Source organism: Myotis daubentonii, chromosome 2, assembly GCF_963259705.1.
Source record: "Myotis daubentonii chromosome 2, mMyoDau2.1, whole genome shotgun sequence".
NCBI lineage: Eukaryota > Metazoa > Chordata > Mammalia > Chiroptera > Vespertilionidae > Myotis > Myotis daubentonii.
In genome coordinates this window covers 29,996,855-30,012,813 of record NC_081841.1, presented here as the reverse complement: position 1 = coordinate 30,012,813, position 15,959 = coordinate 29,996,855, and the positions used below count along the sequence as shown (strand labels likewise).

Below are 15,959 nucleotides of genomic sequence, written 5' to 3'. Positions count from 1 at the left end.
TGAGTGGAATCAAACCCAGGACCCTTCAGTCCATAGCCTGACACTCTATCCACTGAGCCAAACCAGGTAGGATCACAACAAATGTTTTTAAAATTCTTTCCAGTTTTTATTTATTTTATAGCCACATTATACACTTCTTGGCCACCTCAAAATATTTTACAATATTCACTTTTAATTAGGAAATCATTAAAACTTTACCTAATTGTACCTCTGTGCTTTTGCTATGCTGGATTCCATGTGCACCTTGTCTGAAGAATTTGGATTTGCAGGTGTATGGCTCTCAGTGATATTCCTGTTGCCAAGTGTGTTGATTCAGATTGGGGCTTTCAAATGGGCTTAATCTTAACTTTTGTAAAAACTTACTTTTTTTTAGTTGGGTGAGATATAACATGATGCCCATACTCAGGAGCTGTAAGATGAATGATATTTCTACAAGTTTAATTAATCTTTATTTTCTCTATAGTACCCTGGCAAATCTAGGGAAGTAAAACTATAAAGATTAATATAAGTAATGATATGGTAGAGTTTTTTTCAAAACCAACTCTCTATGTAGTCTTCAAAGGAATGCATATTATTTTTGCAAAGGAATATGGTTTCCCAGCTTAATAATACAGGCATCCCCCATCAGGTTCAGAGTTTCCTATCTTAAATGTTTAAAAGTGAAGGCATCTGGCATTTAAAAAAGCTTGTAACTACAACCTGGCCTTTAAGATAAAAAACACCTGAGTTTTTAAAAAACAACAACAAACAAACAAAGGCAAAAAACATAAAGACCACTATTTTGGATCCATTCAGCACTCAGTATATAGTCAACTTGGAAAAAAATATTGTTTGTAGTTTAGATATTCAGTCATTTACAGGGTCATTTGTAAAATGTATAATTGCTTATATTTCTAGGTAAGTTCATGTTTTTTTCTAAAATTAGTCCAACAACATTGTAATATTTGATTCTGTCACTAAAATATATTCCCTGTACGAAAAATTTAGGAGCTCCCTAAATTATAAATGCTACTTTTATAAGAATTATAATCAATTTAGAATACTCTAAGGCAGTGGTTCTCAACCTTGGCTGCACATTAGAATCACAAGGGAACCTTTTTAAAATCCTGATTTATGGGCCTCATCCTCCGGAAATTCTGTTTCTTTGTTATGGGGTGGGGCCACAACATTAGTAACAAAGAAACAGAATTTCCAGAGGATGAGGCCCAGAAATGAGGATTTTAAAAAGATTCCCAATTGATTCTAATGTGCAGCCAAGGTTGAGAACCACTGCTCTAAGGGAAAGGCAAGAAATACAAAATTCTGAGGATCTGGCTAGCAAAAGGCTATTACTTATATAACACTTATTAACTTAATTTACATAGGTAAAAAAAGATTTAATCACAAGCATATTTATTTTTTCCCAGTTTAATTAATAAGCGCAGTTGCTTTTTAAAAATCCTTTTTGGCTTTTACATACCTTTTTTGTAACTGTATGAGTTTTGGCTAGAGAATGTCTGCGGTTACCCATGTTGACATTTGAGCTATAATTTCTCCCTTTGGCTGGCCAAACTGCAATATCACTTCAAGTATTCTATTGTTGATTCATCAGAAACATTTAAAGGGAGTTGTTAGCTAAAATCCTGGAATTGCTTGGCAACTCTGTTGTTCTTACCTGAACTAGCTGTGGGAGATAGTCCAGTAGTTCGTCATTCGGGAGGTTGTCTAATTGCTGAACTGCCACTTTACGAATTTCTTGATCTGGAAAACTAATACAAAGGAAATATATTTATTAAGCAGTGAATGGTATGGAATAATACATGAAAAATATCAGGGAAACAGAGAACAAATTTCATCTTCAGTGTATAAAATAAAATAATGGTCCCACAATCAATTAAGATGACTATTAGTACCAAATAATTATTTTTCTGTATTCTATATTCCATGTCAATTGCAGTAGAAGGTCCTTTGGACTAGATTTTGGAAACTTGAGTTTCAGTTAGATTCCCCTTCCAGCTTTCTTGTCTATAAAATGTGGATGATAGTGACACCATTGTAATGAATCTAATTATTAATAACTGGAAAGGAGCAAAGGGAAGGCCAAATATTATAGGCATGCCCAGAAAAGTCTGGGTGGCATAGGGAAGATACTTACCTGTCAGTCAGACTTGGGAATAGGTCATTGGCCAGAGTAGGCCTGGCCACTGCAAGCATGGAAAGATAGGACATACTTAAACCCTTAAGCAAAGAAGTTCTCTCTCCTGGTTTGCCTAAGATTCTCATGACTCTTGTTGCAGGGCTGTGCTCTCTTGGGTCTTCTGCATTCACCCATATGGCTCACAGCCATGTGGTCCCCATACACAATGAACAAGTGGACGACAACTAGTCTGATGCTACCTGGGACCCAGCTCCATCCATGGAATGGAAACTCCAGACATTGGCTTTGCTTTTAGCTCTGCTGAATCCCTGTTCAGGCGCCATATGTGGCACACTCACCATGGTTAGGGTGAGCCTGAGGGGGTGGTGGTGAAGGATTAAAGAAGACAGACAAGAGAATAAAGCTGGGGCTAGGTAGGACGCTGCTCTCGGATGGAGAGACAGTGCCACAGCCTGCAAGCTGAGTCTTTATTTTATAGCCAGATTCCATGAGGCAAAGTAAGGGCGTGGTCAAGATGTTTACAATGTTCTTGTGGGTTTCGAATCTACTCAGTTATATGCACCTGCTTTGTTTTGGCGCACCTCCCGCAGCCCACCTCACTTAGCCAACTGGGACCACAGGTTCAGACTATAAAGTCAAGCTTACAACTATAGCCTTTGGCTATAACTGTGCTGGGAGGGCTTTGCCCTCCAAACTGGGACTTGCACGTGGCTTTGCCACGAGAGGACAGTGCCCTCTCAGTCCGAGGCTTGAACCTGTCCAAATGCTGTAGCCGCTCTCCACAAATCCCCAGCTGCACTTCTTCTAGGACTGGATTAAGGGAAATGGGACTTTAGAAACTGAGGGATGTAATTGCATGAAAATAAAGCTTTCTACCACATCTCATTCTCCCGTGGGGGCCTCAGGAATGCTTATTTCAGCAGTACCCCAGGAATCCCACTCCCACTAGCAACAAAGGCCATACACACATTTCTGCGATAATAATAGGACATCTAACATCTTTTCTAAAATAGTATGCAAATCTTTGCTTATAATTTAGCCATGCATTTATTAAATAAAGTATTACCAGCTGGAGACCGGATAGTTTATATGATTACTAATGGAATACATTTGAATGAGTTTGGCCAGATCATAATGAAAATTAGAAATCTAAAGTACTTCATAATAAATAAAAATAATTTAATAAGGCTAACTCTTACTAGAACAGGAGTTCTTGAGGGAAACTGTACCTTATTCATTTTAGGACTGCACATGCCTGTGGTAAGATTTAGCACTCATTAGACACTTAATAAATGTGTGTTATTGAACTAAATTTATGGAGGTATTTAGCATTTGAAACCCTATTTCAAATACAATTTATCCTCAAATGGGCTCCTCAGGTTGCCATTATCTTGTTCCATCAGAGGAGTTAGATTCAGTTATCTCCAAGCGCCTGGAAGTGCCTAGAGATAAGTTTTGGCACCATCTTGCTTTGACAAGATTTTGACATACTGCTTTGACATGTTTAAAAAGAACTGAGCGTTGATTAGAACAATTAATTGTAAATAAATACATTTTCAGGAAAAATAGGCATAATTTAAAATTCCAAGGGCTATTTATAGTAACTCATTGAAAAACAGAGAAATGAATAAACAAATAAACAAAACCCCTGAATCACATTGAATGATTTTTTTTTTCAATCTGTCAGGTAAGAACTTTGAAGATTGGCTCCCAATACTGGGGAGGTCAGAAAGCTTTAAAGTCTTTAATATCCAGTCTTTGTTCAGCATATGAGGTTACTGAAGGGTGAAATGAATACCATGCAGCTCCAGTGTAAAGGAAAAAATGGTATTACTCAGTATCTCTCAACTCTCCTTAACAATAGTTTGAAATGTAATGTTTAAACAGGTTACATATTTTTCCTTCATTTAAACTGAGCATTTTAATCACAACAAGAATTTCACTTGCAAGGCTATTCACTCAAAACCCTTGTTTCTGACCTGCAAATACAGTTCCAATAATTATCTTTCTTTGAACATTCTGGCAATGAGACCTAGTGAGAACTGTAGTGCGGACGCATCTCAAGAAGTACCACAAAGGTCGGAAGATCTCAGTGTAGCATCAAAAACAGCTGGAGAGCAGAAAGAGTGTAATAAAAATGCAAAGCTAGAGGACGGTGAGCTGGTTTTAGCACACCAAGACTTCATTTTCTCCTAACTAAATGTGATTCACTCTAATTTATTGCTCTGAATTTCTAAACCATTTGTCTGAAGCTTGCGGGCATCAAGGTCAGTGTGAGGACGTTTGAAGCCTTAGAGGGAATAGTTACTTGGTACATTTTGTTGCCTTAAGTGATGACTTCAGTCAGATACAAGTCACCCAGGCTTTCTTGTGTGCCTATGTTACCTTATTGATATGAATAACAACAAAAAATGAAAAGTAGCAAAAACAAAACTCTTTGATGAATACTATACCTCTAATTATGTATTTATTTCCAAATACTAAAGTGTAAACTCCATGAAATCAGATTTTTTTTTGCCTGATTTGTTCATTGATATGTCCCCAATACTTACAGATTGGTGGGCATGCTCTACATATTTGTTTGAAGAATATCCAAACTGAATGAATTGTCTTTCCACCTTGAACATCTCTACTTCCAGACTTTTCATTTGTAGTCTGTGTTATCATCTTTTCCCAATCATGTAGGTCTAAAACTGTGAGATACTTCCCCTCTGTATGCCCTTCTCATTAATTTTTTTCCTCCTTTCCATCTGGCGAAATTCTATTCATCATTGTATTCAAAGCTCAAGCATCAATTTACCTGCAAAGCTGTGATAGCCACTTTGTATACCTGTAGAGTTGATCATGTCCTTTCCTATGAGGTTTTATATTATGCACATGGTTGAAGGCCGGCTCGTTCATTCATTAATTCTAGTGTTTGCACAGATGAGTAAAAGTTTGTGGAGTTGCTAATGACCTTTTATCTTGATATCTAATTAGTTGCTAAGTTCTGTTGACTTTTCTATTCTATTCTATTCATCATGCCTGATTTTCGTTTTTTCTGCAACTGTCTAGTCTAGGCAATAATTATCTCTTGCTGGTACAAAAGTTTTTCATAGTAATATCTTATAAAATTTCTTAATTTATTTGTAAGTTTATTTGTCATAAAACATTGAATGGTTTGCTACTTCCACTGTGTCTCTTTCAGGCCCATGTAAATATTCAAGGCCAGCTGAACACTTCAGATTTTTCTACTCCTGTAATACTGCATAAACTGCTCTGGCTCACTGGGATGATATTTTTACTCTGAAAATGCCATGTGAATTCTCACAACTGTGAGCACTGTAACTTTCACTGGGAATATCCTCCTTTTTCTTCTTAAAGTTCTATTCCTCATTCAAAATGGGGACCAAATACTCTTAAGATAAGGATCCCAATCTTTAGTCATCAATTTTCTGAACTCTTAGGGCCATTTACTAGATGACTCCATGGTCACTTAGGATATGCTAGTGTGCATTAGGGTTTACCTTTTTATAGATGTATCATCATTCCTCAACTAGTGAATAAATCAACTGAGAAAAAGGATTGTTTCATCTTCTATTTTTATGCCTAGGATTTAGTACCATTCTTCAGACATGCATTGATTATAATATAATAAATAAAATCATATTATGAAGTCCCTTTTATTTTTTGCTGTGCTCTAATTTACATAGATAGCAATAGGTATAATTCCACAAACACCATTTATATAAATTCTAGGTTTCCCCTCCTCCCCATTCACTTGGTAAGAGAAAAACAAATCTGAAGACAGTGAAAAAATAATATGTATATTTTTTCAGACTCCTTAAGGAACAACCTCCCCACCTCCAAAAAATACCTCACAACCTCATGACATCTGCATAGTATAATCCAAAAGAAAAATTATATGTTTGTATCAATATATACAAATGCTGGAAAGAATGATTTTGCACCTTAATGAAAAGGGATGTATCTTTTATTCGCTACTGTTGTTTGAAGTTCAGAAAGAAATTGGGAGCAAAATTGCTAAGAAACTAACTAACCACATGATATCCTGAGATATGACTAAGGCCTAACAGCATTAAAGCACATCCAAATATAACTCGCATTTGACTATTTTAGAAAGAGTTGGCCACATTAAAAGAGACTGGCAGAGTTAGTGAAGTTCCTGGGAAATGGGCTTTCTCATACATTGCTGGCAATATATAGCAACATGAATTAAAAAAGAAATCTTTAAAATGTGCTTATTCCTTTTCTAGCAATTTTACTTTGGGGAATTTATCCTAAGAAAATAATCAGAAATGTGAGTGAGAATATGTGCATATATGCAAAACTGGCAATGATAGAAATGTCTAAAAATAAAAAGTTAAATATCAATGACCAGGCAATAGAACATATGCAGTCATTAAAATATTAAATGAATATTTAATGATATAAAACAAGCATGCCAAACTCAAAAGCTAACACGGGCCAAATAAAGAAGGTTTAATTTATGTGGGCCGCAAAAGAATAAAAGCTTCAGTTTTCATAGAAACGTAGGTTTGTTTCGATAGAGACGGGCCAAATAAAGAAGGTTTAATTTATGTGGGCCGCAAAAGAATAAAAGCTTCAGTTTTCATAGAAACGTAGGTTTGTTTCGATAGAGACATGCTGAATACAAAAGGCTGAAATAAATGAGTAATCATTAACATAAAATAATAGAACATTTTAATAAAAATTAATATTTTTTTCTTGAACATTAACTTACCAGACACTGAATAACTGCACAAATTAATAAGCGTAATGCAAATAAACCTATTTTTCTTGTTCTCCGAAAGTGAAATATTTCCTGTTGCGCACACAAAACGAGTCAGCACAAGACTAATGACATGGCAATCGGCTGCTAAAATATTCACTGCTGGTATTAGTGGAGAGAAATGGTGCGCCTGCACGTAAGGCGCATAAGGGAAGTGAATTCAACACGATTATAGTAATCAGTCATTAGCAAATGTTGTAGTTCGTTATTAATAATTATGTATAGCAGGATATTGTAAAAATTAAGTTACAAAATTTTTATTAAAACGTTTCTTACATACCGTTATATTGGCTGGGCCACAAAAATATTCGTTGTGGGCTGCATGAGGCCCATGCGCTGTGAGTTTGACATGCTTGATATAAAACATTATGAAAAATGTGTATGAAGGAACAAAATTTTAATACCAAATATCTGAGTGGAAGTTTCATGGGATAACTATAGTTTTCTTTTTTAAGCTTAAAGTTTATCAGTTACTAAAAATAATTTTAAAAGCCCAGCCATTCAACTTACTCTGAAAATCTATGTATATAAAAGGCTAAGTGACTGTCCGACCACCCCTGTAGGTATTATGTGCACTGACCACCTGGGGGCAGACACTCAATGCAGGAGCTGCCCAGCTTCAGTGACTTGGCAGCGGTGGTTCTCAGGTGACATACCCCGGAACCAGAGAGGATTCCTCGCAGGGCCGTGTGATTCCACCTTTGGCCATGGGTTATGCTGTTGCTGGGGCACTGTCGGCCCCGAATATGGTTTACTGCTGAGCTGCAGTGACCGTAGACACCCTTTGAGCTGCGGCACTGCCCCAGGTGCACTGGCCAGGTAGGGACCACGGGAGGTTGGCTGCAGGGTGTGTCTAGCCCATCTCACCCAGTCCTGCCCCACCAGCCACCTTCTAATTAGTTTTCTTTCAATGTGCACAAATCCGTGCACCGGGCCACCAGTATATTACTAATGGAAAATTTGTTAATCCTAGAGGAAACCTCCCAACTATATGTCCTTTTAAGAATGCAAATCATTGTGTGAAAGAATAAGAATTATATTTTTAAGTTGACTTAGAATATTCCATTAACATAATAGGCCCAAAAGAGATCTTTGCCTCTGCAGAATTTATGTTTAATGCCTTTTCAGGGCTCTGAACTTAGCTATAGATCAATGGACAAAGATGTCCTACAAATCCTGGCATTCTGTCTGTGTCCTGTTGTCTGAAACTATTTAAACATTCTTTTTGGGAAATAGCTGTTGGCATTTCATGCTTAGTAACTCTCTCCTCAATAAGGCGAGGGCCACCCATATTAGTTCTCTGACTGTGGTGTGATATTTACAGACTTAAATGTCATATGTAACAGAAGCACTGAAACCTATTTTGAATTTTCCACAAGCCAGGTATTTGTACTTTCCAACAACCAGATTTGCTTGAAAAATACATGTAATTCCTACCAATAAACCAGGTACCACCCCTTAACTATTCTGATCACTTTGTTACTGTAATTACTCTAGGCATGGACATTACCCCTTGAGTCTGGAGAAGAAGCAAAATTACTGTTAGAAGCTTCATCAGGCTGGTATCAACCAGGTATCATTTATTCATAGTTATAAAAGATTTCCTTATAATCAATCAGAAAATAGATGATTTACAATGTGATAAATGAATACCTATCTAGTTTGATCAATTAAAAAGAGATAAGGTCAGCCCTGGCAAGGTGGCTCAGTTGGTTGGAGTGTCATCCTGTAAACCAAACGGTTGCCAGTTTGAATCCTGGTCAGAGCACATACTTAGGTTGCAGGTTCGATCCCTAGTCAGGGCACGTATGGGAGGCAACCAATTGAGGTTTATTTCTCATATTGATGTTTTTCTCTCCTTTCCTCTCTCTCTAAAGTAATAAATTTTTAAACACCATAGTATTGAGTGAGGATTAAAAACAAATACAAGGTCAATAAAATTCCATTACTTGTTGGGGAAGAGATTACATCAAGTGCAATAAATTTTTATTTATAATGAAAAAAATTTTAGGCTAAATAAGAGTTCAAGTGAAATACTCATTTCTTTAAGAATATTAATCATTTTTAAATGTTCATTTAATCAATTTTATGTTACCTAATTTAGTTTCCCCAAGCGTGTCTGAATTATGGTCAAAAGCAAAGCATTGGACTGGCTGGCTTACTATTCAGTTTTACAGGAGTTTTGTGAGCAGTGCTTCTACATATTCAGGGCTTAGTTGCCTATGAATTGAGCTAATACTAGAGTTTTGGGAATTTGTAAAAAGACTTTATACTATAACTAAGATAAACAAAACATTATAGAAGGATTGTTAAGGAATTACCTAAAAATTGCCCACAGTCAATTATCTAATAAGGATATTCAGACAGGAAGAAAAAGTACTCCTTGAAGATTAGTATTGTAAAACTTAATAAAAGAGATCTAAGTTATGTGGCAAAAAATTTCAAACGGTGAAAAATTAAGTAAAATTAAAGCAACTTCAAGATAAATATCTTTCAAAAAAACTTCAGGAAAAAATCAACTCTATATTTGTCAACACTGTAAAGACAGAGTTGAGGGCCAAGAGGAGGGTTCAGTTGCAGTGGTAATCCTTACATGGGCAGAAAAGGAAAAATACTAAGTTTCTAGGTAACTTAGCTCAAATTGCACCTAGAAACTGACCAGAGGTTAAGGTTTGCTGTATAACAGAGGTCATCCTATTTTTGGTCTCAGGACCCATTACACATTTAAAAATTAGGGAAGATTCCAAAGAGTTTTTGTTTATGTGAGTTATAGCTATTAATAATTACCATATTAGAAATGAAACCAGAACGTTTAAGAAATATAGGGTATTCCCCAAAATGTATACACACACTTTGAATAATCTTAAAGGCAGTGCTTATTAAAATACATTTCATTTTCAAAATTGAGCTATCAGCTGTTAAAGTGTGTATTCAGTTTTTGGGGACACCCTGTATTTATCAACTCATTTACAAGACGCTTCTATGAAAAATAGCTATATTTTCAACAACAAAGAAAATACTCACTCAGTGAGAAGAGCAATATTATTTTACATTTTTGCAAATCTCTTCAATGCCTGGCTTAATAGGAGACAGCTGGATTCTCCTGTCTGTTTCTGCATTAAACCTGCTGCAATGCAGCCTCTGGAAATTCTACTCTGCACTCATGAGTAAACAAGTGTGACAGAGGCAAATGACATCTTAGAATTATTACAAAAACAGTTTTGATCTTTGGCACCACTGTAAGCATGTTGGGGACCACAAACCTCACTTTGAGACCCTGTACAACATAGTTTTGGCATGTGTCATTGTTGTGGGGCCATCAGTCAAGGAATTGGCCCTGTGGATTGTTACTAAGATAGCAGCACACCAACCTAATTTTTTCCCAAGCAAAAATAAAAATAAAAATAAAAAATATATGGCTTTGAACTCATCTGAGAAACACTGAGATTAGGGAATTGTCATTCCTCTTCTCTTCCCTTAAATATTTACAATTTCTCTCATCTCTGAGGGCTATGGGAATATCACAAAAGACTCAGACAAGCTTCAACAAGGCCAGTGGAGTCAAGAAATGAAATTGCCACAGAAAAATACATCTTTCAACTTCTTCTGTTTGACTTACTGTTTTGTAATTTATAATCCTTTATTTTCTCCCATATCACAGTTTTTCTATTTTTTCCTTCCTTGTCTAGGTTGAAAAACGATCTAGGGTCAATATCTTACTCAAAGAACTTTTGAAGTGATGGGTGAAAGCCAAATAGGATGTAACGAGAGTTGACCTTTAAAAAAAGCAACTTTGAGTAAACTGAAAAGCAAAGCAATCTGAGATTAAGCAAAAGTGTAACAGAAATGTCAGACTTCAGAATCCATAGTAAGAATTCACACAGAATGCCGTGAAGCTACTCACAGTTAAAAGCCCCAATGTCAGGTTTGAATTATAAAACTATCAGGAGTGCAGAACTGTTTCTCCAACAAGCTTTGAGTCTGATGATACACTATGCATCAGCTTTGAAGAAAAATGTTAATATGACTAACTTTGCTATTTTACTAATACTAAAATGATCTGATGTGACAAAAGAATTTTTTTCTAGAAAATGTGGTGAATAAAGATTCTTTAGGATCATTGTAAACCTTTATCTACTGAATAATTCATGTCCCTTCAAGGATTTTCACTGATTATAGAATATCAGAACTCACTCAAATTTGGAGATCTGGTTCAATCTCATGATTACACAATGAAGAAACTGAAATTCGAAGAGTTTAAGCTATTTGTCCAAGGCCAGTTGTTGGTGGCACCGAAATTAAAATACAAATGTCCAGAATACTAGGCAAGTAGGCTTTCTGCAATACTTTCAGCAAGGCCTTTTTATCTTTTGATAGATACTTTCATATATGGTTATATAAAACCCATAAGTCTATCTGGAATGCATTATTTATTTTACTGCACCCTAAATGGTTCTCTAGGGACCATAATAGTGATCAGTATAATTTGTCAAATTGACTGGGGCATTGACCCTTTCGTGAACCAAAAGGAATAAGAATAAATCCTAGACCTAAGGAGACCTAGAAAACAATACAAAGATATTTCTTGATAGTCTATGGCCTTGTATATAGAATTTGGGGATTAGCAATATAGTCATGGTATGAATTACCAGTAGTATTGATTTTGTTCCTCTTATGTGATTATACTTTTATTTTACTTATAGACAAGCTTAGGGAGATAATACATGAAGCAAGTGGTATATTGAAAGAGATTTTGTGTTTGGATACATTAAACATTACATAAAAAGTCCTTTCTAAGAAAGCTTATCTACACGCTTGACTTCTCATCCTTCTGTGGGTGATTTCCAAATTGAAGTTTCTACCTCAGGTTTCTCCCTTGAACAACCACCAGACCTGTAAATTCAGCCATCTCAAGCACACCTCAAAGCCAACATACCCCTATCTGAACTACCATGTTCTTTCATAATCTGTCAGTCATCCAGGGAGTTCCATCTTAGTGAATGTTTCTATTATGTACTTACATAAGACAGAAATTAAGAAGTAATCCTTGACATCACTCCCAATTCAAACTTGTCTTTTCTATTTTTTTTACTCCAATTCTGTTCATTTCATACCTCACCACTACCACCTTCTCAGGTTGATTGCTGTTCTCTGACACCTGGATGGCTTCCATAGCTTCCTAGAGGATCTTCTCTCATTAATTTTGCTTCCCTCACCCAATCCATGCTTCACTCAGAGTTATTTTTTAAAAAATGCAAACATGTTCTCCCATGTATAATCATTTCTGCCTTCCCATTGATACTTAAATAAAAAACCAAATTGGGTCCTGTTTAGAGCTCTTTAACATGGTTTTTCTGGTCTCATTTTAACATGTTAGTCATCTTATATCATACACTCCTTTCCTGGCCTTCAGGCACACTGGCTCTCTTAAATGCAGGTTCTGTCCCAGGACTTTTTCCTAGATTCTTTCTTCCCAGAAAACTCTTCTCTTATTCTTCCCTTTCACTAATTCATTCACACTCATCTTTGGATCTGAGCTCAAACAAAACTTCTTCAGGGAAGGCTTTTTCCACTTTGAAGAAAAGGTTTTGTTCCTTTGTTATATAGAACCATATATCTTTCATTCAGAGCTGTGGTAACACCTGTTGTTTTAAATTTATAATTTGGTAATGGCTTATTTCTTCCCACCTCTAGTAGACTGCAACTTCACGAAGGCGGGACTAGGTTTTTTTTTTTTAATATATATTTTTTATTGATTTCAGAAAGAGAAAGGGTTAGAAACATCAATGATGAGAGAGAATCATTGATTGGCTGCCTCCTGCATGCCCTGTATTGGGGATGGAGCTTGAAACCTGGGCATGTGCTCTGACTGGGAATTGAACCCTGACCTCCTGGTTCAGGGGTCTAAGCTCAACCATTGACCCACACCAGCCGGGAAGGACTTTTGTTTTTGCTTAACATGCTAGTTTTAGGGCCTAATGAAGTGTCTAACCTGAGTAGGCTATCAATAAATATCTGTGGAGTAGATGAATTGAGAGATTGGGTTTCAATTTCTTATCTGTAAAATAGGGATCAGTAAAATGGGAGAAATTGTAGATGTTGGTAATAATATTAAAGAGGTTGCTTGTAGGTTAAATCATATATTGTGAAAGTGCTTTGTAAACTGTAAGTCAATATTCAATTGTGATTTATTATTAAAATGCTAACACTTATCACATGAATTTTGGCAAGTGAATTTAAGTTATTTCAGCTTTATAGAAATAATCCAAACTATTTTAAAAAATATAGTTATATGAAGACAATGATATGTTAAAAATGATTGGTAGCATTTATTGGATGTACTTAAGTACTTATCCTATCTATATATATAAAAAGCCAGTGTCCATGACAACCGTTGATGACCAAACGACCAGTCATCATGAGGGCGGGTGGGTGGGGCTGGAGCAGCGGTGGTCTACCGCGCACAATATTGCACGCTGGGCCTCCAGTAAGGCATATAATGCTATTACCTCATTTTATAAGGAAACTTGCCCGAGGTTATTTGAGAAATAAGTGGCAGAGCCAGTATGTTTGATTTCAAAGTTTATGTTGTCGACTGTAAAATCTGGAAGCCATTCCAAAGGTACACAAAGGCAAGATGCATATCTTTGAGTTTATGCGGTTCCTCATTCCTCATACTCAGTTTATTACCTTGACACTTCCTTCATGGAGAATATTGAAACTTCCACATCTTTCTCTTCCATAGCCATATTTACCTATAATTGTATTCATATTTTTATCCCCTCCCACCTGAGAGTAAGAAGTTTCTTTCTTCCCTTGGGTAAAATTCCCATTTGTACTGTTGTTCCAGGCTACTGGCTGTTGGCATCATCTCATTTTGCCATTGTACCTACGTCTCTGTTTTCTGATCTCCCTTTAATACACCCGTCTTCAAGCATGTTTACAAGCTCTTTTATTTAAACAAGCATACAAACCCCAAAACTCAAAATCTTTTTCTGACCTCCTCCAATTTTAGCGACCTTGTCTTTACCATAAGTACTATTCTTTCATGATATTAAATTGCTCACTATTCTCTGAACCTCCTTAACTGTTCTCATGATATTTGTTTTTTTCCTGGAATGCCATTTTCTCTCTTCCCTACTCAGAAAATTCCTATGACCTTTCAAGATAGAATTCAATTCCTTTATGAAGCTCTTTTTACTTTCTCTGAAAGAATTTTCCTTCCTTTGGTCACATATAGCACTTAATAAATTGATTATAGTATAAAATATATAGTATAGTGGTTTTTAGCTTAAGTCTTATCTCTAAATTTTATGTTTTTTAGAGACAGTTACTATGACTTATGCTTCTGTCTCTTTGATTCATTGCATTCCACTTTCCATGTACATATATTTTTGCTCAGTAAATAAATGAAAGAAATACATATCATCAATCACTTAATTATTTAGTCAAATGTGGAAGTTATAACTATTTTCCTTTCCCATATTCCATTCTGCCTATTTACAATGGCAGTAAAGAATGTCTTTGCATAAATGAATCTTCACAATAAAGAATACAGTAGTTTGGGAAAACATTTTTGTGCAACATTTCTCCAAGGAAACTGATTTTGGAATCTAGGCAGTGCCTGTTAAGTATTCCTCTTCTTCTTGAAAAACAATAATTTTACATCATGTGGGATGACAAGTTCTGGTACCTTGTCAAATTTTTATTTAAGCTTCTGATGTAATCCTCTGATGCCAGTTTGCAGTCACTATTTTTAAATGAATCTTTCCTTGAACTGCCTTTTAATTCCTTGGGTAATTTCTGCTTGTTATTAACAGTTGAATAGTTGTGCCTGTGCATCAGAGTTCAAGAAAATAACAAGTGTCTGCCAAGAACCACAGACCTTAGCCTTTGGTCTCTGTCATTCTGACAGCCCGGCCATCTCAAATGGAAGTCTCAGTACCAGGGACATATTGCTGGCATTCACTAGTAGAGATATTAATACCCTATGGCCCACACTAGATAAATTAAATATCAATATGTCTCTTGCTAAAATTAAACTTAAAGGAGGTGATGCATCTTCAGAGAGAACCAAGTAAACAGCAATATTAAAAATTTTCCAAGCTAAAAATGGAGCACATAAGTTCTCAAGAGGTTAAACCACTGAAAAAAAATAGGTTGTTCAAAGGAGAAAAAAGACAGCTCTCTGAAGAACTCACTCTGACAACTCACTTAACAAGCACATTCTGTTTGTTCTCAGAAAAGTTAGGTTTTGATTTTGGAGAAGTTGAAAGGTTCATTTCTGGAAACAGCTTGTTCTCAAGTTTTTTCATAGCTCAGTTAAACTACGAGTGGGAGTCACAGGATGAATACAATGGAAATACTCCAACCTTTGCAGTGACCTTCTTTGGTGCATAATAAGAAGCTGTCCAATGTGCAAATAAATCAAATTTCTACTAAGTTCACTGAATGACACTTAATAAATGGCACTCCACTTTGAAACTAGTCCCTATAACCTCTAAAATCTGATTACCTAGGGGAAAAAATGTGAAGTAGAAACATGCAAGCATGAAAAGATAGTTAAGTATTGATACTTACTATAATAAAACTATTTTAGGATAGTTTTATTTACCTATTTAATATGTAAATAGCCTAAAGTATTTATGTAGGATGGCTGTAAGCATAGTGGTTAAGATTACAAGCCTAATCTCTGGATTTAACTCTAGCTCCTCAACTTCCTAGTGTCACATTGGGCAACTTAACCCCTGTAAGCCTCAGTTTCCTCATAGGTAAAATTGAGATGACACTGTTGGTCTCATAGAGTTATTGTGGATATTAAAATGAGGTAGTACCAAGGGGCACTAAGTAAACATTCAATTTTTATACTTAAAATGGTGAGTCAAATAGATTTTCTAAATCGGTTTAGGTAGAGAAGGCTCACTATAAGCAGAATTATGCTTTGTTATCAGGAATCAGAGAATATTCAAGTCCATTCAGAGAATGTTCTTATCTCATAAGCTAGAAAACTGAGTATTATAGGCTTCATTC

The 15,959-nt window shown here is 35.8% G+C and overlaps 1 protein-coding gene across 1 annotated transcript in view; it reads right to left on the bottom strand.

The window, feature by feature from the left end:
* The window catches only part of PIK3C2G (phosphatidylinositol-4-phosphate 3-kinase catalytic subunit type 2 gamma), a 274,899-nt gene that overhangs the window by 149,969 nt on the left and 108,971 nt on the right, over positions 1-15,959 (bottom strand). Inside the window, exon 17 of the mRNA XM_059682311.1 lies at positions 1,655-1,748. Within this exon, the coding sequence (XP_059538294.1) occupies positions 1,655-1,748 (94 nt within the window). The remainder of the gene's footprint in view (positions 1-1,654; positions 1,749-15,959) is intronic.